Source organism: Trichomycterus rosablanca, chromosome 2, assembly GCF_030014385.1.
Source record: "Trichomycterus rosablanca isolate fTriRos1 chromosome 2, fTriRos1.hap1, whole genome shotgun sequence".
NCBI lineage: Eukaryota > Metazoa > Chordata > Actinopteri > Siluriformes > Trichomycteridae > Trichomycterus > Trichomycterus rosablanca.
This window is the reverse complement of record NC_085989.1, coordinates 58743093-58771007: the sequence shown is the minus strand read 5'-3', so window position 1 is coordinate 58771007 and position 27915 is coordinate 58743093. Positions and strand designations below refer to the sequence as shown.

The 27915-nt window shown below is 38.1% G+C and overlaps 1 protein-coding gene across 1 annotated transcript; it reads right to left on the bottom strand.

The window, feature by feature from the left end:
- Positions 1-13263: 13263 nt before the first annotated feature.
- On the bottom strand, positions 13264-14331 carry LOC134336079 (zinc finger protein 271-like; the record flags this gene model as incomplete). Its single annotated transcript, XM_063018754.1, has 1 exon — positions 13264-14331. A coding segment is annotated over one exon (978 nt), but the record flags the coding sequence as incomplete, so codon positions are not given.
- Positions 14332-27915: the final 13584 nt, after the last annotated feature.

The window sequence follows — 27915 nt, the reverse complement described above, 5'->3', positions numbered from 1 at the left end:
TTTATTAATATTGTGATTAATAATGTTGCAACCGTCCCCACTCTCGCCGAATTGACTGACAAAAAACGGAAAGGTTCGCAGAGAAATTAATCGGGAAATGACTAATCTGAGTTTAATGACTCGTTTCCGATTAAGATCTCTTCGAATAATTAGCACGTCGGGATCCACTGGATCCTGGATGAAAGAACACGCCGGGTTTGCATGAGAGAAGTGTGTGTAACCCCGGGTTAGGTTTAAGTTAACCTGCCAGCGAGCAGGTTAGCTTCGGAGCGTTAGTTGCTATAGTAACTGACACAGGCTCTCTTTAATCTCGGTTTCTGGAACGGAAAACCCCGAGTTTTCCTTAATTCTGAGTTAACTTACCCGGTTTAATCACTTAACCCGCTTTCTGGAATACCCCCCTGTAAAAAGTTCACCTGTAAACAAAGTTCAACTGTAAACAAAGTTCAACTATAAACAAAGTTCAACTGTAAACAAAGTTCAACTGTAAACAAAGTTCAACTGTAAACAAAGTTCAACTATAAACAAAGTTCAACTGTAAACAAAGTTCAACTGTAAACAAAGTTCAACTGTAAACAAAGTTCAACTGTAAACAAAGCTCATCTGTAAACAAAGTTCAACTGTAAACAAAGTTCACCTGTAAACAAAGTTCACCTGTAAACAAAGTTCAACTGTAAACAAAGTTCAACTATAAACAAAGTTCAACTGTAAACAAAGTTCAACTGTAAACAAAGTTCACCTGTAAACAAAGTTCAACTATAAACAAAGTTCAACTGTAAACAAAGTTCACCTGTAAACAAAGTTCATCTGTAAACAAAATTCAACTGTAAACAAAGTTTAAAAAACTTGTGATTGTGTAAAACAAAAAATAAATCAGTTTCGCTCAATTGATTTATTTTGCTGGATTGGTTCAAATGAATCGGTTCATCAGTACTGAATCATGTGTGATGCTAATAGTTAGCGGAGCAGCTAGCAGTTTGTGTGTTTAAATGAAACTGGAGTTAAATCTCCTCAAATCCTCACAGTGATGTTTTATTATGAACTCTAGTTTTATTATTAATTAGAATGTAGTTATAATTAAATATAAGGGTTATAATTAAATACATATTTTACTTACAGATGAGGCTCTACAGTACAAACACAGCAGCTTCTTGTTCTTCTGATGATGTTTCATGGCGGTTGGCAGAACTTAAGACGCACCAGCGCCACCAACTGGACTGGAGTTGAACAGCAGCTTAGCAGTAACAAACCTCCATTAGCCCTGTATCTCTCAGGTAGCTTTAGAGAGGACTACAGTCAGTCCTAGCCGTTCTTCCAAGCAGTTTCTCTAATGTCATGTTTTGTTTTCCAACATGTTTCTCTAACTCTGTTCTTTCTTTCTGATACGTTTTGTAATCTGATAATCTGAGTTTGACTGTTTCCTGTGTATTACAGTGTTATAGAGTCAAGTTCAACTGTAAACAAAGTTCAACTGTAAACAAAGTTCAACTATAAACAAAGTTCAACTGTAAACAAAGTTCAACTGTAAACAAAGTTCAACTATAAACAAAGTTCAACTGTAAACAAAGTTCAACTGTAAACAAAGTTCAACTATAAACAAAGTTCAACTATAAACAAAGTTCAACTGTAAACAAAGTTCAACTGTAAACAAAGTTCAACTGTAAACAAAGTTCAACTGTAAACAAAGTTCAACTGTAAACAAAGTTCACCTGTAAACAAAGTTCACCTGTAAACAAAGTTCAACTGTAAACAAAGTTCAGCTGTAAACAAAGTTCAACTGTAAACAAAGTTCAACTTTAAACAAAGTTCAACTGTAAACAAAGTTCAACTGTAAACAAAGTTCACCTGTAAAAAGTTCACCTGTAAACAAAGTTCAACTGTAAACAAAGTTCACCTATAAACAAAGTTCAACTATAAACAAAGTTCACCTGTAAACAAAGTTCAACTATAAACAAAGTTCAACTGTAAACAAAGTTCAACTGTAAACAAAGTTCATCTGTAAACAAAGTTCAACTGTAAACAAAGTTCACCTGTAAACAAAGTTCAACTGTAAACAAAGTTCACCTGTAAACAAAGTTCAACTGTAAACAAAGTTCAACTATAAACAAAGTTCAACTGTAAACAAAGTTCACCTATAAACAAAGTTCAACTGTAAACAAAGTTCATCTGTAAACAAAATTCAACTGTAAACAAAGTTTAAAAAACTTGTGATTGTGTAAAACAAAAAATAAATCAGTTTCGCTCAATTGATTTATTTTGCTGGATCGGTTCAAATGAATCGGTTCATCAGTACTGAATCATGTGTGATGCTAATAGTTAGCGGAGCAGCTAGCAGTTTGTGTGTTTAAATGAAACTGGAGTTAAATCTCCTCAAATCCTCACAGTGATGTTTTATTATGAACTCTAGTTTTATTATTAATTAGAATGTAGTTATAATTAAATATAAGGGTTATAATTAAATACATATTTTACTTACAGATGAGGCTCTACAGTACAAACACAGCAGCTTCTTGTTCTTCTGATGATGTTTAATGGCGGTTGGCAGAACTTAAGACGCACCAGCGCCACCAACTGGACTGGAGTTGAACAGCAGCTTAGCAGTAATAAACCTCCATTAGCCCTGTATCTCTCAGGTAGCTTTAGAGAGGACTACAGTCAGTCCTAGCCGTTCTTCCAAGCAGTTTCTCTAATGTCATGTTTTGTTTTCCAACATGTTTCTCTAACTCTGTTCTTTCTTTCTGATACGTTTTGTAATCTGATAATCTGAGTTTGACTGTTTCCTGTGTATTACAGTGTTATAGAGTCAAGTTCAACTGTAAACAAAGTTCAACTGTAAACAAAGTTCAACTATAAACAAAGTTCAACTGTAAACAAAGTTCAACTGTAAACAAAGTTCAACTATAAACAAAGTTCAACTGTAAACAAAGTTCAACTGTAAACAAAGTTCAACTATAAACAAAGTTCAACTATAAACAAAGTTCAACTGTAAACAAAGTTCAACTGTAAACAAAGTTCAACTGTAAACAAAGTTCAACTATAAACAAAGTTCAACTGTAAACAAAGTTCAACTGTAAACAAAGTTCACCTGTAAACAAAGTTCACCTGTAAACAAAGTTCAACTGTAAACAAAGTTCAGCTGTAAACAAAGTTCAACTGTAAACAAAGTTCAACTTTAAACAAAGTTCAACTGTAAACAAAGTTCAACTGTAAACAAAGTTCACCTGTAAAAAGTTCACCTGTAAACAAAGTTCAACTGTAAACAAAGTTCACCTATAAACAAAGTTCAACTATAAACAAAGTTCACCTGTAAACAAAGTTCAACTATAAACAAAGTTCAACTGTAAACAAAGTTCAACTGTAAACAAAGTTCATCTGTAAACAAAGTTCAACTGTAAACAAAGTTCACCTGTAAACAAAGTTCAACTGTAAACAAAGTTCACCTGTAAACAAAGTTCAACTGTAAACAAAGTTCAACTATAAACAAAGTTCAACTGTAAACAAAGTTCAACTGTAAACAAAGTTCACCTATAAACAAAGTTCAACTGTAAACAAAGTTCATCTGTAAACAAAATTCAACTGTAAACAAAGTTTAAAAAACTTGTGATTGTGTAAAACAAAAAATAAATCAGTTTCGCTCAATTGATTTATTTTGCTGGATCGGTTCAAATCAATCGGTTCATCAGTACTGAATCATGTGTGATGCTAACAGTTAGCGGAGCAGCTAGCAGTTTGTGTGTTTAAATGAAACTGGAGTTAAATCTCCTCAAATCCTCACAGTGATGTTTTATTATTAACTCTAGTTTTATTATTAATTAGAATGTAGTTATAATTAAATATAAGGGTTATAATTAAATACATATTTTACTTACAAATGAGGCTCTACAGTACAAACACAGCAGCTTCTTGTTCTTCTTATGATGTTTCATGGCGGTTGGCAGAACTTAAGACGCACCAGCGCCACCAACTGGACTGGAGTTAAACAGCAGCTTAGCAGTAACAAATATCCATTAGCCCTGTATCTCTCAGGTAGCTTTAGAGAGGACTACAGTCAGTCCTAGACGTTCTTCCAAGCAGTTTCTCTAATGTCATGTTTTGTGTTCCAACATGCTTCTCTAACTCTGTTCTTTCTTTCTGATACCTTTTGTAATCTGATAATCTGAGTTTGACTGTTTCCTGTGTATTACAGTGTTACAGAGTCCATATTCCCTATTCTGCAATATGGAGTAATTTTTTACCAGTGTACCAACAGAACTGAGGTAAATGTTGATACTCTCAATGTAGCTGTATACAGAATTTCAGTTAGCGCTTAATGCTAATAGTAATTACTGTTATATTAGCAATATGGAGTAATTTTTTAACAATGTACCAACATACCTGAGGTAAATGTTAATATTCTCAATATAGCTGTATACAGAATTTTAGTTAGTGATCAATGCTATGTGTAATTATTGGTATATTAGCAATATGGAGTAGTTTTTTACCAACATACCAACAGAACTGGGAAAAATGTTGATATTCTCGATGTAGCTGTATACAGAATTTCAGTTAGCTATCAATGCTAAAAGTAAATGTTGTTATATTAGCAATATGGAGTAAGTTTTTACCAATGTACCAACAGAACTGAGGTAAGTGTTGATATTCCCAATACATCTGAACACAGAATTTAGATGACATCTTTGGTGTTTGGCCACATGGTAGAGCCCGGTTTGATGAATTTCTGGAGTTGGCGAATACCCACCATGAACACATACGTGTAAAAGCGACCATCAATGTCGATTCCATAGATTTTTTGGATACAACAGTATTTTTTGTACACACATCCAGTAACACTAAAACAGTACACACAAAGCTTTTCTTTAAATCTACAGACACACATTGTCTTTTGAATAAATCAAGCCATCACCCTAAACACATCTTTAAGGGCCTAATTAAGTCGCAATTAATAAGGTTTCACCGTATTTGTTCCCTGGAGGAACATTTTCAGGAAGCGACTAAGACACTTTTCAAAGCGCTTCAACCTAGAAGATATTCCAAACGATTCCTCAGGAACATTCAATCTAAAACTCTACAGGAACTACGACTAGGGGAACCTGCGGCACAACAAGACTCCAGGGGGGTATTCCAGAAAGCGGGTTAAGTGATTAAACCGGGTAAGTTAACTCAGAATTAAGGAAAACTCGGGGTTTTCCGTTCCAGAAACCGAGATTAAAGAGAGCCTGTGTCAGTTACTACAGCAACTTACGCTCTGAAGCTAACCTGCTCGCTGGCAGGTTAACTTAAACTTAACCCGGGGTTACACACACTTTTGTCATGTAAACCTGGCGTGTTCTTTACTCCAGGATCCAGTGGATCCCGACGCGCTAATTATTCGAAGAGATCTTAATCGGAAACGAGTCTTTAAACTCAGATTAGTCATTTCCCGATTAATTTCTCTGCGAACCTTTCCGTTTTTATCAGTCAGTCAATTCGGGGAGAGTGGGGACGGTTGCAACATTATTAATCACAATATTAATAAAAAAGGCTTGTTATAACATTAATTATAACATTATGAATGGAATGTTATGGATTAATATAGAATACCTTTAACACACACACAGTTTAGTAAGATAAAATAATTTGTGGTTCAAATTAATTGTAGTAATTAACCCCAAACATGATTGTTACTTAAAACAGGGCCTATATATACAGTCACATTAATGAATGAAAACCCTACACAAGAAAGTCTTTGCAAAATTATGTCAAAGAATGATTTTACTACATATCGATGAATGTTGCAACTGCCCTGTTATGGGTCTATTCAAGTATTATTTTTCACACATTTGCAATATTACACTTTGTGGATCAGCCCTCACTTCTTTGCAGACTTTATGCATTGCTCTCCATTTTTTGTATGTTGGTCCATCCAAAAAGTATGCCTAGCATTGAAACTCTTGTTTGTCTGTAATAAACATCAAAGATGAATGCCACAGAATAGCAGGTTTGTCTTTAATAATAAAGATGAACACTGAAAAGTAATAAAAAAATTGCTCTGCACCATCTTAAGGATTCCCAAGGGTTAGTGGCTGCATGGATGGAGCCCACATTCCCATTAAAGCACCAGCAGAAAATGAAAAGGATTAGGTGAACAGCAGACAGAATATCCCTCCATGTACAGGTAGTGACCATTATCTTAAAAAATAAACAAATGTTTTAAATAAAACAGTGTAACATTTAATACACATTCTGCAACTTACTTCTCCATCAAGATCTTATGTGATGCTCCTCACATTACAAATATTGAAGCCAAATGGTCAGGCTCTGTGCATGATCACTGAAAATAAAACAGTGCAACGAGTTAATTTCCTTGTCCTTATTCTTTAGTAAGAACATTTATATTCATACAGCCTTCGCACTGTCACCCATCTTAAATTCAAGCAACTAAATTTCTAGCCTTGTCTGTTTTATATGCTCCACCTGAGGATCACACTTTGCAATTTGTTTCTCCAGATGGACCTTGTATAGATCATTTACACCCAACTTGAAAGAAAGAGGCAAAAATAGCATGTTATGATTAAACAGCTTTTTGTGTTCTAAATATTTCAGATATTTGGTAAGACATTTTTACTGTTATAAGCTGAGCTTTGGATGTGGATGGTCCCTCAACTGATTCGGGACTGTCCATTACATTCTGTTAGAGGACAGTCATACACATTACCATGGTAGATCAAATGAAATGCCATGCTCTATGTTCAACATATCCAGTACCTCTATAGGCCTCCCAGTATCATCCCACTCTGAGGCAGCGGAGATGGTTTCTCTATCATCCTTCAACAGTGTTTTTTTTTTTTTTTTTTTGGATTAAAGAACATTATTTATACTCATCAGGATCTAGGGACATTTAGATCACTAACGATTGCAGGAGGCTCAAAACCACACCACCAATCACTGGAGAGATGGCAATATAAAGTGTTCAGACTATACCAATGCAGTTCTTAATATTCCACAGTTTATGCACTACAGACTAATGATTTACATGTAATAAACATACCTTGAACATAGACAGTTTTTGTATTTTATTTTTATCTGCTGCTATGTGCATCTGATTCCACTTGGATTACACCTAGATTGAGTAAATGAAAGGGAAAAAACGTGTAAAATCGTGACAAACTGACATATTAAACATTTTGCCACTCCATTGAGAATGCCTGTTTATAGTTAACCGTGAACGCGCTTCTGCTGGGTTCAATCTACTCAGAGTTGAGTAATCTAACCCTGAACCGCTTTTCTGGAACAGAAAACTCCGGCTATGACACGGTGAGATAAGTCAACTCGGAGTTCAGGGTTAAGTTTGAAGTTTGTTAAAGCCGCTTTCTGGAATACCCCCCTGTATCTCTCGGGTAGCTTTAGAGAGGACTACAGTCAGTCCTAGACGTTCTTCCAAGTAGTTTCTCTAATGTCATGTTTAGTTTTCCAACATGTTTCTCTAACTCTGTTCTTTCTTTCTTATACCTTTTGTAATCTGTTAATCTGAGTTCAATTGTTTCCTGTGTATTAGAGTGTTTAAAGAGTCCAGTGGGGTGATTCCCTATTCTGTATAATGTTTGAATCAGACGCTGATGTTGCCCTGTGTATTGGAATGACTGTAGTGACTCTCACCTCATCCTCCAACCTGCTTAGGAAACTAGATTTTCTGCTCATTTGAGAGGTCACGATCATCCTGAGCCACTTATGAAAACTGTTTATTATATGTTGACCGAGATGTTACTTATAAAACTTGTTCCTTACATACCTGAGCGGTTGCTACAATCTGAGGAAATGGTCACCTGTCATAACATTGTAAACCAGTGAGATATGTACAGTATATTTGTATGATTTGTATTTTTGGAAATATAATTTGTATATTTGAAATATAAAGTTATTACAGATTTATTGATCTTTATTTAAATGTAATGTAAAATAAATATGTTATTTCAAAAACTAAGGTGTGTTTGTGTAAAAATAGTTTGACATTAATTTATCAAATCATACAAGATTTAAATGGATTTATTGGTCTGGATAAGTGCAGAGTAAATGTCACCTACGGCTCACCGTTAGTTTCATGACGGTTCCTAACTCGTTAGATGAAGTGGGAGCTTGATAAACAGTTTCATTATAACCTTTCTTTAGATAAATAAACGTAATCTTAAAGATAACATAAAATCATTTTTGATGTATGTTGACTATTTTTAGTCGTGTAAGAAATCATAAAATAAGTAGGTCTTACGTGTTTTTTGAAGCACTTATTTAGATCGGAATGCCTAATGTCAAACAAATGTTGAATATTAAACTAAGTTTTGACATTGTTGCTCCTAAAGAAGAATCTTGATCGGCATGGCAAGCTGCGAGGTTACACAAGCTACAGCATCATGCATGTGTGCAAACTGTCTCGCCATCAGCAGATACGCTTCCATCAGCTATGCAGCATTTAAGGTAATGAACTTTTCTCGTTATAACGACATCCTTTTCTCATTATAACGACATCTTTTCTCATTATAACATACTTTCTCGTTATAACGACATACTTTCTCGTTATATTGACATCCTTTTCTCATTATAACGACATACTTTCTTGTTATATTGACATCCTTTTCTCGTTTTAACGACATACTGACGGTATTTTTTTTGTGTGTGGCAGCAATACGCTTCCGTAGTATATACAGTGAGGAAAATAAGTATTTGATACACTGCTGATTTTGCAAGTTTTCCCACCTACAAAGAATGGAGAGGCCTGTAATTTTTTATTGTAGGAACACTTCAACTGTGAGAGATAGAATCTAAAAAAATCCAGATAATCACATTGTATGAATTTTAAATATTTATTGCTTGAAATAAGTATTTGATACAATGGAAAAACAGAAGTTAATATTTGGTACAGAAACCTTTACAGAGGTCAGACGTTTCCTGTAGTTCTTGACCAAGTTTGCACACACCGCAGCAGGGATTTTGGCCCACTCCTCCATACAGATCTTCTCCAGACCTTTCAGGTTTTGGGGCTGTCACTGGGCAACATTGAGTTTCAGCTTCCTCCAAAGATTTTTTTATTGGGTTCAGGTCTGGAGACTGTGTGAGGCTGTGTGTTTCTGGTTATTGTCATGCTGGAAGACCCAGCCACGAACCATCATCTTTGCTTTTACTGATTGTGTCAGTATCAAACCAAATGATACCGACACAATCAGTAAGATAGAAGATTGTGTAAACGACATAAAAAACTGGATGTCGTGTAATTTTCTTTTACTTAATTCAGATAAAACTGAGGTTTTACTTGTTGGCTCTAAAGCTGCAAGAGACAAGTTGTCTAACCTGGTGCTAAACCTAAACACTTTCTCTGTTACTCCCAGCCCAGATGTAAAAAACGTGGGTGTCACAATAAACTCAGATCTTTCCTTTGATACACACATTAATAATATTACTAGAGTTGCTTTCTATCATTTGCGTAACATTTCTAAAATAAGAAATATAATATCTGTTAATGACGCCGAAAAACTGATCCATGCGTTTATAACTTCTCGGTTAGATTATTGTAATGCTCTTCTAACTGGATGCTCTGGTAGATCCATAAACAAACTCCAGTTAGTTCAAAATGCAGCAGCTCGAGTGTAGAACTAAAAAATTTAATCATATTAATCCTGTTCTATCATCTCTACACTGGCTGCCAGTTAAATTCCGCATTGATTACAAAATACTTTTACTAACCTATAAAGCGCTACATGGTCTGTACCACAGTATCTGAGTGAACTTATTAATCACTACAGCCCAGCGCGTCCACTTCGTTCACAAGATGCAGGGTTACTTATAGTTCCTAGAATTAAAAAGATCACGGCTGGTGGAAGAGCATTTTCTTACAAAGCTCCACAACTTTGGAATAATCTTCCTGCCTCTGTTCGGGATTCGGACACAGTCTCAATGTTTAAGTCTAGACTGAAAACATATTTATTTTCTGAGGCTTTTGATTAATATAGACAAAGGCGCAGAGCTTGGGGGTTCTTGGTGATAGAAACTTGTGGTGATCAGGGATGTTGGGTTGCTGTCATTCTGCCTCTCCTGTCCGATCACTTAGGTTTGATGATGGTCGGGAGATGGGCGCTGATGTCCTATGAAAGCCTTCGTGACCTTGTTACCTGCTCGCTCTCCCTTTTAGTTATGCTGTAATATTTAGGGCTGCCGAAGTCTAAATCTCTCTGTAAAACTGTTTTACTTAACTAGCATTGTACATTATTAACTACATTCTGTATTGTTTTACCCCAAGGGCATTCTGATGGAAACCCGTTTACCCGCCGAGGTTAAGGATTAAAGTCGAGACTGCCGTGACAACAATGCTGCTCCTGCCAGATGTGACGGGTCAGGAGTATTTGCACCAAGAATGACAAGAACTTATTAAAGACTTTATTGAAGACTAGACTGAATAATAACTCTTATTATTTATTTATTTATTGCCAGTTATAACTTTTAGTTCATTTAATTCTGTGTTTGTATGATTTGTGTAAATCCTACTCATTTAAATTATCCTCCAGGCCACCCAAGAAGGATGGGCCCTGCCAAGTCTGGTTCCTCTTAAGGTTTCTTCCTGTAATTTTCAGGGAGTTTTTCCTTGCCACAGTCGCCCTCGGCTTGCTCAACAGGGGTTTTTGTATCTGTTGGTCCTGGATTTTGTAAAGTTGCTTTGAGACAATGTCTATTGTAAAAAGCGCTATATAAATAAAGTTGACTTGACTTGGTGGTAGTGTGATGGTCTGGGGCTGCTTTGCTGCTTCAGGACCTGGACGAATTGCTGTAATTCATGGAACCAAGAAAATCCTGAAGGAGAATGTCCGGCCATCAGTTCATGACCTTAAGCTCAAGCGTACTTGGGTTCTGCAGCAGGACGATGATCCGAAGCACACCAGCAAGTCAACCTCTGAATGGCTAAACTTTAAAAAAATGAAGGTTTTGGAGTGGCCTAGTCAAAGTCCAGACCTGAATCCAATCGAGACGCTGTGACGTCACCTTAAACAGGTCGTTTATGCTGGAAAACACTCCAATGTGGCTGAATTAAAACAATTCTGCAAAGAAGAGTGGGACAAAATTCCTCCACAGAGATGTGAAACACTCATCGCCAGTTATCACAAACGCTTGATTGCAGTTGTTGCTGCCAAGGGTGGCACAAGCAGTTATTAGGTTTTGGGGCCAAATACTTTTTCACATCAGGTTGGTTTTGATAGCTTTTTCCCCATAATGAATAAAAACATAATTGAAAAACTGTATGTTGTATTCACTCAGGTTGTCTGATCATAAAATTTGTTTGATGATCTGAAAAATGTAAATATGACAAAAAAGCAAAAACCAAAGAACTCTGTATTGATATCTGTGTATTACAGCTGTTTAATCTATAAATTTAGTTCTGTTATTATGTTAGTGATCTTAAGAGTTCACTTTTACAATCACTTTTTACTGGAGAGGCTAGAAAATACAGTAGGTGTTAAAGGACTCGCACTCTCTTGGTTTAAATCATATCTGACTGACCGCTCTCAATTCGTTTATGTAAATAATAAATGCTCGGAAACTACAAAAGTAAAGTATGGTGTTCCACAGGGGTCGGTACTGGGACCGCTATTATTTACACTCTATATGCTTCCACTAGGTGAAATTATTCATAAACATGGCATAAACTTTCACTGCTATGCAGATGACACACAGCTGTATATATCAGCCAAACCAAATGATACTGACACAATCAGTAAGATAGAAGATTAAAGTGTAAACGACATAAAAAACTGGATGTCATGTAATTTTCTTTTACTTAATTCAGATAAAACAGAGGTTTTACTTGTTGGCTTTAAAGCTGCAAGAGACAAGTTGTCTAACCTGGTGCTAAACTTAAACACGTTCTCTGTTACTCCCAGCCCAGATGTAAAAAACGTGGGTGTCACAATAGATTCAGATCTCTCATTTGATGCACACGTTAATAATATTACTAGAGTTGCTTTCTATCATTTGCGTAACATTTCTAAAATAAGAAATATACTATCTGTTAATGACGCCGAAAAACTGATCCATGCGTTTATAACTTCTCGGTTAGATTATTGTAATGCTCTTCTAACTGGATGCTCTGGTAGATCCATAAACAAACTCCAGTTAGTTCAAAATGCAGCAGCTCGAGTGCTAACTAGAACTAAAAAATTTGACCATATTACTCCTGTTCTATCATCTCTACACTGGCTGCCAGTTAAATTTCGCATTGATTACAAAATACTTTTACTAACTTATAAAGCGCTACATGGTCTGGCTCCACAGTATCTGAGTGAACTTATTAATCACTACAGCCCAGCGCGTCCACTTCGTTCACAAGATGCAGGGTTACTTATAGTTCCTAAAATTAAAAAGACCACAGCTGGTGGAAGAGCGTTTTCTTACAAAGCTCCACAACTCTGGAATAATCTTCCTGCCTCTATTCGGGATTCGGACACAGTCTCAATGTTTAAGTCTAGACTGAAAACATATTTATTTGCTCAGGCTTTTGATTAGTATAGACAAAGGCGCAGAGCTTGGGGGTTCTTGGTGATAGAAACTTGTGGTGATCAGGGATGTTGGGTTGCTGTCGTTCTGCCTCTCTTGTCCGATCACTCAGGTTTGGTGACGGTGGGGAGATGGGCGCTGATGTCCTGTGAAAGCCTTCATGACCTAGTTACCTGCTCGCTCTCCCTTTTAGTTATGCTGTAATAATTAGGGCTGCCGGAGTCTAAAACTCTCTGTAAAACTGTTTGTCAACTAGCATTGTACATTATTAACTACATTCTCTGTTGTTTTACCCCGAGGGCATTCTGATGGAAACCTGTTTACCCGCCGAGGTTAAGGATTGAAGTCGAGACTGCCAGGACAACGATGCTGCTCCTGTCAGATGTGACGGGTCTGGAGTAATTGCAACGACAAGAAATCACTACAGACTTTATTGAAGACTAGAGCGGATAACAACTCTATTATTATTTAATTGTTTATTTATCTATTTATTACCAGTTATGACTTTTAGATCATTTAATTCTGTGTTTGTATGATTTGTGTAAATCGTGTATTTATTTAAAGTATCCTCCAGGCCACCCAAGAAGGATGGGCCCTGCTGAGTCTGGTTCCTCTCAAGGTTTCTTCCTGTAATTTTCAGGGAGTTTTTCCTTGCCACAGTCGCCCTCGGCTTGCTCAACAGGGGTTTTTGTATCTGTTGGTCCTGGATTTTGTAAAGTTGCTTTGAGACAATGTCTATTGTAAAAAGCGCTATATAAATAAAGTTGACTTGACTTGACAATCAGATAAGTTTATTTTGTGAGACAACTAGGTTTAGCAGTGTGAACACTGATACGGTTTAACTTAAGCGTGAATGCGCTGGTGTGTTTTAAGATTACTCTGTTGACTAAAACTTTTATCACACTGTGAGCACTGATACGGTTTCACTCCAGTGTGAATGCGCTGGTGTGTTTTGAGAGAACCCTTTTGATTAAAACTCTTTCCACACTGTGAGCACTGATACGGTTTCACTCCAGTGTGAATGCGCTGGTGTGTTTTGAGAGCACTCAAATTATTAAAACTTTTTCCACACAGAGAGCACTGATACGGTTTCTCTCCAGTGTGAATGCGTTGGTGTTTTTCAAGTTTACTCTGTGTAATAAAACTCTTCCCACACTGTGAGCAAAAATATGGTTTCTGTCCAGTGTGAATGTGCTGGTGTTCTTTGAGATAACTCTGACAAATAAAACTCTTTTCACACTGTGAGCAGTGATACGTTCTCTCTCCAGTGTGAAAGCGCTGGTGTTTTCTCAGATTACTCTGACAATTAAAACTCTTCCCACACTGTGAGCACTGATACGGTTTCTCTCCAGTGTGAATGAGCTGGTGTTTTTTCAGATAACCCTGTGTATTAAAACTCTTTCCACACTGTGAGCACTGATACGGTCTCTCTCCAGTGTGAATGCGCTGGTGTTTTTTGAGTTTACTCTGGGAACTAAGGCTCTTTCCACATTGTGAGCACTGATGTAGTTTCACTCCAGTGTGAACGCGCTGGTGTTCCTTGAGATCACTCTGAAGACTAAAACTCTTCTCACACTGTAAGCACTGATACAAATTATTTCCAGTGTGAATGCGCTGGTGTCTTTTGAGAGCACACTGTTGATTAAAACTCTTTCCACACTGTGAGCACTGATACGGTCTCTCTCCAGTGTGAATGCGCTGGTGTATTTTGAGTTTACTCTGGGAACTAAGGCTCTTCCCACACTGTGAGCACTGATATGGTCTTTCTCCAGTGTGAATGCGTTGGTGTATTTTGAGTTTACTCAGGTACCTGAAGCTCTTCCCACACTGTGAGCAGACATTTCCTTCTTCCTGTGTGGGACTGAGAGAGGTGTTAATGCTGACAGTACCAGAGGACGTTTGCTGATTACTGGAGCTTCTGGTGGGCGTCAGATCCTCATGTTCAGTCTTAATCTTCACCAGCGCATCATATTTATCATGGCTGCAGCTCTTGATGTGATTGTGGAGGTGATTTTGGGTTGTAGAGGAACGTGGACACGAGGAGCAGGAGAAATCCTTGTTCAGTTCTGAAGCAGAAAATAATCAAATACATTTATAACATTATAAATAATAAAATACATTCATAACATTATAAATAATAAAATACATTTATAACATTATAAATAATAAAATACATTTATAACATTATAAATAATAAAATACATTTATAACATTATAAATAATATAATACATTTATAACATTATAAATAATAAAGATTGTTAGTAAATGTTAAACTGAGATCCGATGCTAAAGTCCTGTAACGTGATTCATCCTGCATTCATCATTTCCTGCTCACACTGATCTGCATGAGCACAATACAAGCTTTCACTGTATGATGCTTCATCCCAGGTGCCTCTGATTCTATTCAATACAAACATCTTACTGAGTTCATCTTCATCTTCAGCTTCTTCCTTCTTCACAGGCTTCATCTGGAAACTTCCACACTGTTGGTCCCCTGGGGTGAGATGTTCCTCAGAGGTGACATGTTCCACAGGGATTAAAGATCCTTCACCTGAAATTTCTTTGTTTTGTGAAGAAAAAAAAATAAGGTTGTTATTGTTGGTAGTAACAACCAACTTCTTTATTAAGCACTTAAGTTAGAATTAACAGACACGTACTTCTATACTATCTGTCAAAAAAGACGACCTATAAACCTTTGTTCAAACAGGGTTTCAGCAGATTTAATAATAAGGCAGACCAGTCCAGTACCCGTACCCTCTTCTTCTGCAGCCACGCCTTTGTAATGTGTGCAGCAGTTGGTTTTGCATCATCTTGTTAAAAAATGCTGGACGTCCCGGGAAAAGACGACGTCTTGAAGGCAGCACATGTTGCTGATAACAGTCTGAATCTTTTTCGTCTTTGGTCCAGATCACACGCCGTCCATTTTTTCCATAAAAAGACCTGAAATGCTGATTCATCTGACCACATTACACGTTTCCACCCTTGGGCAAGATGGCGGCGCATGTACCTCAGCCTCTCACCAGGATTAGCGATCTAGTGTTTGTTTACTTGGTAATTTACTGCGTTTTCACTCGAATCACTCGTGTGAACTACACATACAACAGACAGACACTGATGGACATTCATTTATAGCACTCAAACGTTGTTTTGGACCGTCCATTCAAATTTAACCAGCTACTTCCAGAGGTCAGCAGAACACCGCGCCCAAGTGAGCTGTTCATCCCAACGGGAAGAGCCTGGCGCCGAGACCATAAACAAAACACGGGTAAACATGGAGGTTTGCATCCACACGAGCCAGCGCTACCCAGTATCTTCCTGGCCAATATGTGGTGACAAACTAAAAATCTGGACCCTGACACAGAAGAGGCTCATGGACTAGAATGCCATTTTTTCGGAAACACGGCTAAACCACAGCGAGGTGGAACTGATGAGACTTGCTCCCCGATGAGCTCAATAATTTCTACACTCACTTTGATCAGAGTAACAACATTGTGGTTGCCTTCAAGACAGATCTTCCTCCAGATGAGCAGCCAATCACACTCACCACCAAGGCATCAGTGCATCACTCTGTAACTGTAACCCTGCTAAACTCTTCCGAGCTCTTCACTTCCGGCGCCGCAACGAGTGGCAGCCTTCCTGGTAGCTCTGTGTTCGCGTTGCCTATTACGGCATTTTTTCTTTCCTTTTCTGTTATATAGTGTATGTTTAGTGTGTATTTTGTGTATTTTCGTATATCCAATGAATATGGAGTCTTTTTATACGCAAGAGAGTGGCAAATACTTCGTTTATTCGAGGGACGAGCTGCTCGCTCTAAGAACAATGGGGCACTCCGGCACAATGCATCCCATTCCGGAGGAACTAAAGCGCAAACACAGGGGGATGCAGAGCTGGTGCTAAGCTAAAGGCTAAGCGGTTGGAGAAATGCTGGAGATTTAAGCCATCTGTTCCTTCGGTGGTGATGGGGAATGTAAACCCGCTAGTTAATAAGACCGACGAGCTAGCAGCGCTGGTTAGTAATTAGAAAATATACCGCGAGTGCAGTTTTTTCTGTTTCACGGAAACGTGGTAACTGGCAACATTCCCGATGCTAATGTAAACATTCCTGGATTTACGACAGTGAAAGCGGACAGGGACGCTAAGCTCACCGGCAAAAGGAAAGGAGGAGGACTCGTTCTTTTTGTAAACAACACATGGTGCAACCCTGGACATGTAACAGTGAAGGAGGTGATCTGCTGTCGGGACATGGAACTGCTAGCGGCGAGTCTGCGACCCTATTACATGCCTAGGGAGTTCTCCCACGCCATTGCTGTGTGTGTTTACATTCCACCACAGGCTGACGCTGAGACTGCGTGTGACGTCACGTACGCAACCATCGCGAGACTACAGACACAGCACCCGGATACTTTCATTGTTATATCTGGAGATTTCAACTATACTACACTGGCTTCTACATTAACTGTGTTTCATCAGTATGTGGACTGCCCTACAAGAAAAAACAGGACAATTGATCTTTTTTATGCCAATGTAAAAGAAGCATACACCACCCCACCACTGCCCCCACTGGGAAAATCAGACCATAACCAAGCCACAGTAAGACCATGGAGTGTCTGCTACTCCACCTCCTCAGACCCCAAGTACAACACACTGTAGATCGACTACAGTTTGCCTACCTGGAAAAGGTGGGGGTTAAGGATGCCATCACCTTCTCCACAGAGCCCACTCTCATCTGGACAAGGAATGCAGCGCTGTAAGAATCATGTTTTTTTACTTTTCCAGTGCCTTTAACACCATACAGCCTCTCTTACTTAAAGACAAGCTGACTGGAATGCAAGTGGACCCACACCTTGTAACCTGGATCACTGACTACCTCACTAACACACCACAATATGTTAGACTGAAGGACTGTACATCAGAGTCAGTGGTCAGCAGCACAGGAGAAACCACAGGGGACTGTACTTTCCCGCTTCCTCTTCACACTCTACACATCGGACTTCAGCTACAACTCTGAGATAGGGTTGGGCGGTATTGCCGATTTTCATACCGTCATACCGTCTTCAGGAAATACCGCGGTATACAGTATTACCGCGGTGGGGGGGTCGCGGACAAACTGTACAGTGTACACACGAGTGTAATTACATTATTTCAATGTTTTATTATAAAAAGATTTAACAATCTGAACGTCAAACATTGCTTTTCTTATCTGATCTATAATAAATACGCATAAGTATAAATGCATCTGTATCAATTACACTTTAACACAAACATTAACACATAACATTTTGGCATTGTAATCTCTCTCTGCCCACACAAAACAGAATAACAGCAGCTAAACACTTCAATATATTTCAAAAGTTAACTGGTTAGTTTATAGTTACAGCTATTTCTTAAAAGTGTATAAACGTGTACGATTAGTTCTGCCTGTAATCCAGAATTAAGTTCAATACCGTAACAAAAAATATGAATGTAAATGTTCATGTTGCGATGACGGTGATGTAAAATAATGTTAAAATAATTCAAAGTCCAAACATTTGAGTGGTTAACGAGAACGTTACTTTACATGTCACACAAGCTCAGTGCAAAACACGAACACGGAAACGGTACAAATCCAATCTCTTCCCTACACACTCGCTCCCTACGCCCTATAGTGCGCTTAACTTTCTTAAAGGGCCAGACAATATATTTTATAATTCACATTACACGACAGGTGAGACGTTCTTTTTTCTTAATATAGCGCTTTTATTTAGGAAAAAATTGTTCTTACATAGGCAGGAAAATCTACGGCAGACACAAGAGTCAGAACAGCGGATTGGGCGTAACGTTATTGTTACTGTTTGCTCCTTTTTCTCAACACTTGTGCTCGATTTACACTGAAGATATATTTAGTAAATAAGTACATGTCCGCGCATGCACGCGCTTGTGTTCATTTCCGGTTGAACTGATAAAAAATGTTGATTTTGAAAAATTAAAAGACGAGCCGTTATTCAGTTTCTGCTTGTTAGCTCACAGCTAACGCTAGCCAGGGTGGCTCTTCACTCGTCTCTATGTGTTATCACCTTACAGCCAATCAGCGAGCCCCAACCGCCTACCCCTCCCACCCCTCCCTTACTGTGGATGCGCGCGTGTCCTAAAGTCTCAGTTTCCAAGGTAAACCTGCAAAAAAATTTGGCGCTTCACATTTAAAAAATACCGTCACCATTTTTGAATACCGTCACCATTTTTAAATACCGCAGTATACCGTAATACCATCATACCGCCCAACCCTACTCTGAGACCTGCCACATGCAGAAGTTTTCAGACGACACAGCTATTGTGGGATGTGTCAGAGATGGCCAGGAAGATGAGTACAGGAACCTGGTGAAAGACTTTGCTGTGTGGTGCAGAGTGAACCATTTGCAGCTAAATGCATCCAAGACAAAGGAGATGGTAGTGGACTTTAGTACTTTAGTAGGTCAGGGCAACCCTTACAGCCAATGTTAATCGAGGGGAGTGATGTGGAGGTGGTCAAGACCTACAAATTCCTAGGAGTGCATCTGGATGACAAACTGGACTGGTCAGCCAACACGGACATCTTGTACAGGAAAGGACAGAGCCGGCTCTACTTCCTAAGAAGGCTGAGGTCCTTTAACATCTGCAGGAAACTTCTCCACATGTTTTATCAGTCTGTGGTTGCCAGTGTCCTTTTCTATGCTGTGCTGTGGTGGCAGTATTAAGAAGGAAGGACGAAGCACGGCTGGACAAACTGATCAGCCGTGCTGGGGCAGTGGTCGGCATAGACCTGGAATCTCTGGTGACCATAATGGACAATGTGAACCACCCCCTGCACACTGTTATTATAAAACAGAGGAGTATGTTCAGTGACCGACTGCTGTCACTGAGCTGCTCCATGGACAGATTATAAAGGTCATTCGTCCCCAGAGCCATTAGGCACTCGTGGACAACGGGTGATCACTAAGGACTGAGTGTATATACATGTACAGTATATATGTGTACTTAAGTATATTCATACACATGCATATGTATGCTAATGTACATAAAGTTATGGCTATATTGGCCCAATTCTATGTGCAATACTTGTCACTTATCACTTTATATTTAATATTTAATCTATATTTATTCTGTACCATGTACTGTATACTTGGAACTGCACCTTCCTGCACTCTTAATTCCATTCCATTTGTTTATTTTGTTATTTACACTCAATCCATCCTCATCATTAATAACTGCTCTGTAGCTATGCAATATATGTAAAACTCAGGTTACATTCAATCTGTGAAAGTGTTTGTACTTTTTCGAATTTATATAGTTTTCTTTATAGTGTGTATTTGATTTGATGTGCAATGCTACTGGGACTCTAATTTCCTTCGGGATCAATAAAGTAAGTATCTATCTATCTATCTATCTATCTATCTATCTATCTATCTATCTATCTATCTATCTATCTATCTATCTATCTATCTATCTATCTATCTATCTATCTATCTACAGTGTATCACAAAAGTGAGTACACCCCTCACATTTCTGCAGATATTTAAGTATATCTTTTCATGGGACAACACTGACAAAATGACACTTTGACACAATGAAAAGTAGTCTGTGTGCAGCTTATATAACAGTGTACATTTATTCTTCCCTCAAAATAACTCAATATACAGCCATTAATGTCTAAACCACCGGCAACAAAAGTTTATCTTCTGTCTCCTCATTTCACTCACCTGCTCACTTATGCACTAAAATCTACAATCTAAACACTAGATCACAAAAATATTACAAGTAATTCAGACATGACCAAATTAGGAGAAATTATTTTGCTCAAGTTATAAAAAAGTCTTACTGAGTTCATCTTTATCTTCAGGTTCTTCCTTCTTCACAGGCTTCATCTGGAAACCTCCACACTGTTGGTCCCCTGAGAAGAGCAGCTCCAGAGAAGGGACGAGTTCCGGAGGGATTAAAGTTACTTCACCTGAAATTCATCAATATGTGAAGAAGAAATTCAACAACTGGAGGAAACTGAAGGTTGCGGGTTTGATTTTCTAATCACAAATAAATCCTAGTTAGATTTAAAACTTAAATCCAGACTGGAGTGTAGCAGCACAGGACATTACGGTACAGTACAGGTTCTAATCCCACTATCCACATTCTCTTATTATTTCTACTGATTAGTGACTCCCATAATAACTGTACTGTACCATACTGTACTAACCACACTGTACTGTACCATACTGTACTGTACCACACTGTACTGTACCTCACTGTCTGGTGGAAAAGTGGCATCATGCTCCACATTTACTTACACAAGAAATCATCATCATCATCCTCTTCCTCCTTTTTTATTAGTTTCTTTTGGAATCCTTCATGTTGTAGATCCACAGGGGTGACGTTTCCCTCTTCTGCTGACTGCATTATTAAAGATCTAAAATACAGATGAATAAATAAATGTTCTTTATTTATCATTAATGGGAAATTCAGGGAAATTCTGTTAGACTATTGTAACTGGATGTTGTTATTGTTATGAACTGAAGCTACTGTGGCACCAGGCAGCATCGAGAGTCCCTGTTGAGTTCAGTACCTGTAAAGGTTTCTTCCTTGCAATAATTTTTAAGGTTTTGTCGGTCCTGGTCCTTTCTTCATCAAGCTAGTACACAATTAAAGACGCTCGCTTACACTTTTCACCTGACTGTGACTATAAAACTGTACAAGTTCACCTGTAAACAAAGTTCACCTGTAAACAAAGTTATACTATAAAGAAAGTTAAAAATATGATATTTGTATAAAAATGTGAGATTTAATAATGAAGAAACGTAATCAGTTTCGCTCAATTGATTCATTTTGATGGATTAGTTCAAATGAATCGGTTCATCAGTACTGAATCATGTGTGATGCTAACAGTAAGCGGAGAAGATAATAGTTTGTGTGTTTAAATGAAACTGGAGTTAAATCTCCTCAAATCCTCACAGTGATGTTTTATTATGAACTCTAGTTTTATTATTAATTAGAATGTAGTTATAATTAAATATAAGGGTTATAATTAAATATATATTTTACTTACAGATGAGGCTCTACAGTACAAACACAGCAGCTTCTTGTTCTTCTGATGATGTTTAATGGCTGTTGGCAAAACAACTTAAGACGGACCAGCGCCACCAACTGGACTGGAGTTGAACAGCAGCTTAGCAGTAATAAACCTCCATTAGCCCTGTATCTCTCAGGTAGCTTTAGAGAGGACTACAGTCAGTCCTAGACGTTCTTCCAAGCAGTTTCTCTAATGTCATGTTTTGTTCTCCAACATGCTTCTCTAACTCTGTTCTTTCTTTATTATAATTTTTGTAATGTGTTAACCCTCTACTGCACACATTTTGGTGGTACATGAAAAAACACATTATTTTTAAGTGAATTTGGGGACATTTTATTAATAAAATATATATTTTTTTATTTTATTGAACAAATCTCAACTAACAATTAAAAAGGAAAGAAAAAAGCACTAGAAACGTGTATTGTTTTTGGACATGGGTATAGGTTTCTTTCATCTTTCGACCTCCTCTTTAACCACAGCCCTCCGACACAAACGAGGCAATAATAAACCTCCATTAGCCCTGTATCTCTCAGGTAGCGTTATGCCTAGTTCACACTACACGATTTTTGCCCTGATTTTCGCTCTGCGACTGGTTGGCGCTAGATTTGCTAACCCGGGAACAACTCGGCGTTCGCTCTGCGATCAAAACTCGGCTCTCAATCGCTAAGTGTGACCTACCCAACAACTCGATCCGACCGGCTCGCCGGTCATGTCAGATATCTGAATCTGAGTTGCCCGACTGGCAGTGAGTGCTATGTCGAACAGCCAATGAGAACGCAAGATACAGTCTGAGGGGAAACGCAGGGGAGGAGTGTAAACAGGTGGTACAGGGGGGTAATATAGTTTATATCAGAATACATCAGCACACACACACACACACGTTTTACAGTATTTCTGATTTGATTGTTCTCTACAAAACATAACACCAACACTGCATTGCAAACAATATTAATTAACCTCCAACTCGTTAACGTGCATTTTTGGACGTGGTATCATTAAACCCCCTCGTCACTTCTCACGTGTGTTTTTGAAAAAAAAAAAAAAATAAAAAAAATAGTTTGGGACACCAGAGAAGATTGCCTGTGATTCCAGTCGGTGATAGATGGTGTAGTGTGTGACCCCCTATCACCGATCAGTTGTGTAGTGTGAAATACACACCGACTGAAAGACTCCCGATTACAAGAGATCCAGTTGTGTAGTGTGAACTCTACAATTACCAAACAATACAATATACAATGGTATACAGGTGCTGCCTACCATGCAGGTTAACCACTTGTGGTCAGACTTTTGGTACAGGTTGTTATTATTTTTATTTCCTTGTTATTTCTTTGATCATGGGTTAGTCTTCAGTTTTAGATAGATAGATAGATAGATAGATAGATAGATAGATAGATAGATAGATAGATAGATAGATAGATAGATAGATAGATAGATAGATACTTTATTGATCCTGAAGGAAATTAAAGAAAATCGCCTTTCTAATTAAAGAAAGTCTAGTGCATACACTTTACAAAGTCTTTTTTAACCAGAAAGTTGGTTCTTGAAATGGTTTCTTAGAACAACAACAAGACTTAGACAACAAGACTGTGTTTACACCAGTCTTTCATTGAACCAATGGTGTGTCTTCAACAGAGGACTCTTACTTACTTTTCTCTACCACCTCCAGCTCAGTGTCACAGCCTCCAAGCCTTACAAAATATCAGACCTCACTACTGTCATGTAGACTCTTTTCCTCTCACTTTAGCACATACAAAAGCATCGTTCACCCTCTCACATTCCAAGATTTTGTTAAACAATCTAGTTAAAACTCCACTGCCGTCTCTCCTAAACATTTCCACACTTCCACTGATATGTTCTCTGGGCCAACTGTTTTTCTACTCTTCATTCTCCTTGTAACTGCTCTCACCACCTCCTTGCTGAAGACATATAACATGTTAGCAATATGGAGCCGCTTTTTACCAATGTACCAAAAGAACTAAGGTAAATGTTGATATTCTCATTATAGCTTATAATCAAAGAATTTCAGTTGGTGATCAATACTCAGACATCCCAAGTTGCAAAAACTAATTTCAGGGGCATCAGGGAGCCAACATATGTATATGCGGGAGACTCCCGGAACTTCCGGGAGACTTGGGATGTCTGAATGCTAAGTGTAATTAGTGATATATAATCAAGTCAAGTCAAGTCAACTTTATTTATATAGCGCTTTTTACAATAGACATTGTCTCAAAGCAACTTTACAAAATCCAGGACCAACAGATACAAAAACCCCTGTTGAGCAAGCCGAGGGCAACTGTGGCAAGGAAAAACTCCCTGAAAATTACAGGAAGAAACCTTGAGAGGAACCAGACTCAGCAGGGCCCATCCTTCATGGGTGGCCTGGAGGATACTTTAAATAAATACACGATTTACACAAATCATACAAACACAGAATTAAATGATCTAAAAGTCATAACTGGTAATAAATAGATAAATAAACAATTAAATAATAATAGAGTTGTTATCCACTCGTCTTCAATAAAGTCTGTAGTGATTTCTTGTCGTTGCAATTACTCCAGACCAGTCACATCTGACAGGAGCAGCATCGTTGTCCCGGCAGTCTCGACTTCAATCCTTAACCTCGGCGGGTAAACAGGTTTCCATCAGAATGCCCTCGGGGTAAAACAACAGAGAATGTAGTTAATAATGTACAATGCTAGTTGACAAACAGTTTTACAGAGAGTTTTAGACTCCGGCAGCCCTAATTATTACAGCATAACTAAAAGGGAGAGCAAGCAGGTAACAAGGTCATGAAGGCTTTCATAGGACATCAGCGCCCATCTCCCCACCGTCACCAAACCTGAGTGATCGGACAAGAGAGGCAGAACGACAGCAACCCAACATCCCTGATCACCACAAGTTTCTATGACCAAGAACCCCCAAGCTCTGCGCCTTTGTCTATACTAATCAAAAGCCTGAGAAAATAAATATGTTTTCAGTCTAGACTTAAACATTGAGACTGTGTCCGAATCCCGAATAGAGGCAGGAAGATTATTCCAGAGTTGTGGAGCTTTGTAGGAAAACGCTCTTCCACCAGCCGTGATCTTTTTAATTTTAGGAACTATAAGTAACCCTGCATCTTGTGAACGAAGTGGACGCGCTGGGCTGTAGTGATTAATAAGTTCACTCAGATACTGTGGAGCCAGACCATGTAGCGCTTTATAAGTTAGTAAAAGTATTTTGTAATCAATGCGAAATTTAACTGGCAGCCAGTGTAGAGATGATAGAACAGGAGTAATATGGTCAAATTTTTTAGTTCTAGTTAGCACTCGAGCTGCTGCATTTTGAACTAACTGGAGTTTGTTTAAGGATCTACCAGAGCATCCAGTTAGAAGAGCATTACAATAATCTAACCGAGAAGTTATAAACGCATGGATCAGTTTTTCGGCGTCATTAACAGATAGTATATTTCTTATTTTAGAAATGTTACGCAAATGATAGAAAGCAACTCTAGTAATATTATTAACGTGTGTATCAAATGAGAGATCTGAATCTATTGTGACACCTAAGTTTTTTACATCTGGGCTGGGAGTAACAGAGAACGTGTTTAAGTTTAGCACCAGGTTAGACAATTTGTCTCTTGCAGCTTTAGAGCCAACAAGTAAAACCTCTGTTTTATCTGAATTAAGTAAAAGAAAATTACACGACATCCAGTTTTTTATGTCGTTTACACAATCTTCTATCTTACTGATTGTGTCAGTATCATTTGGTTTGGCTGATATATACAGCTGTGTGTCATCTGCATAGCAGTGAAAGTTTATGCCATGTTTATGAATAATTTCACCTAGTGGAAGCATATAGAGTGTAAATAATAGCGGTCCCAGTACCGACCCCTGTGGAACACCATACTTTACTTTTGTAGTTTCCGAGCATTTATTATTTACATAAACGAATTGAGAGCGGTCAGTCAGATATGATTTAAACCAAGAGAGTGCGAGTCCTTTAACACCTACTGTATTTTCTAGCCTCTCCAGTAAAATGTTATGATCGACCGTATCAAACGCTGCACTAAGATCTAATAGAACAAGAAAAGAGACACATCCATTATCAGAAGACATTAACAACTCGTTAACTACTCTAATTAATGCGGTTTCGGTACTATGATTGGGTCTAAATCCTGATTGAAATTTTTCATGAATACAATTTTCATTCAAATAAGAACATAACTGTTTGGAAACGACTTTTTCTAATATCTTTGAGACAAAAGGAAGGTTTGAAATTGGCCTATAATTAGCTAGTACATGTGGATCAAGATTAGGTTTTTTAATCAGGGGTTTAATAACAGCACTTTTAAACAATTTAGGTACATATCCAAGGCTAAGGGATGCATTGATTAATGTAAGCAGGGGCTCTACAATAGCTGGGAGTAAATCTTTAAGTAAACGAGTTGGAACAGGATCGAGTATACACGATGATGACTTCGATGATTTAATCAACACAGTTAGTTCATTTTGGGAGATTGGATTAAAGGAATTTAGTTGGATTAACTCGTTACTATTATCACCACTGTTATCACCAATGCTGCTCGGAGTGAGTCCATACTTAACATTGGCAAGTGACACAATCTGACTCTGAAGTCGTATTTTTTCTATCTTGTCATTAAAGAATTTTAAAAAATCATCGCTGGTACAGTCAGGCGGTATATTAGATTCAGTTTCATTAACGTTTTTAGTTAATTTGGACACTGTCTCAAAAAGGAATCTGGGATTGTTTTTATTTTTCTCTATTAGGGATGAATAATATAAAGATTTAGCTTTTATAAGTGCATGTTTATACTCAGTTAGAGCATCTTTCCAAGCAATCTTATACACTTCTAGTGTAGTGTGACGCCACTTGCGTTCTAATTTTCGTGCTGCTTGTTTAAGTGCGCATGTGTGGTCATTGTACCAAGGAGCAAGTTTTTTCTCCCTAATCAGTTTAGTTTTGAGTGGGGCTACGTTATCTAAGGTTGTGCGCAGTACGGTCTCTAGGTTTTGAGTTGCCTGATCTAGTTCTTTAGGTTCTGATGCTGATATATTTGGTAATTCTGGTAGGCAGTTTATGAACGCTGCTGCAGTTGCAGATGTAATAGTGCGCTTACATTTAAAACGATTTGGTTGCTGTATATTATTGGACAGGGACACTTCATAAATTAGTAGAGAGTGATCAGAGATTAAGTCATTCTGTGGTATAATTTCCAGGTTGTCTATGTTTATACCATAAGTAAGTATTAAATCTAAGGTATGTTTACAGCGGTGAGTGGGTCCTGTTACATTTTGGGTGATGCCTAAGGATTCTAAAATAGAGTCAAACGCAATTTTGAGTGGATTACACTTATCCTCATAATGAATATTAAAGTCACCAACAATTAAAGCTTTCTTAGTTGATAAAACTAATTTAGAAAGAAAATCGGCAAATTCGTTAAGAAATTCTGAGTAAGGACCAGGGGGTCGATAAACAGTAACCAGCTTAAACATACTATTTTTATCAGATGAACATTTATTGGTTATGTCAGAGATAAGAACTTCAAACGAGTTTGTTATGGGAGATGATTTTACAGTAAGACCTATGTCTTTATCATAAATTGCGGCTATTCCTCCACCACGACCGCTAAGACGTGGCTTATGTTCATAACTGTAACCCGGAGGAGATGCTTCATTTAAACCTAGATACTCATCAGGTCTAGCCCAGGTCTCGGTTAAACACAGGGCACTAAGACAATTATCTGTAATTATTTCATTTACAATTACTGTTTTGCATGCAAGTGACCTGATGTTTAGAAGTCCTAACTTTAGTTTAACTTTACTAGGGTTTTCATGATGCTCATTTAGATTAATTTTAATTAAGTTATTATGACATACTTTTTGATTTTGTTTTGGCTTACACCTGCCACGGTAAACAGACACAGTCTCAATGGTTTGTGACCTAAGGATTCCAGGTGACGTCCGATGGCGACTCGCAGACAGTCGGTTAGGCCTGTTAGTCTGCTGCCTGGTCTTGGCTCTGGATAGTCATTTAACACTATCTGCCGCTACACTAACGCGGTGGTAAAGCCTGTCACCTATGCTGCAAGAAATGCGAGCAGCACCCTCCCACGTGGGGTGGACACCATCCCGCTTCAAAAGACCAGGCCTTCCCTCAAAGGTGGACCAGTTATCTACAAAATCAATGCAGTTTTCTGAGCACCATTTAGACATCCAGCGGTTCAGCGACAACAACCTGCTGTAGGTTTCGCCACTGGGTCGAATCGGTAAGGGGCCAGAGCACACTACTGCCTCAGACATCGACCTAGCTAACTCACACACCTCTTTAACAT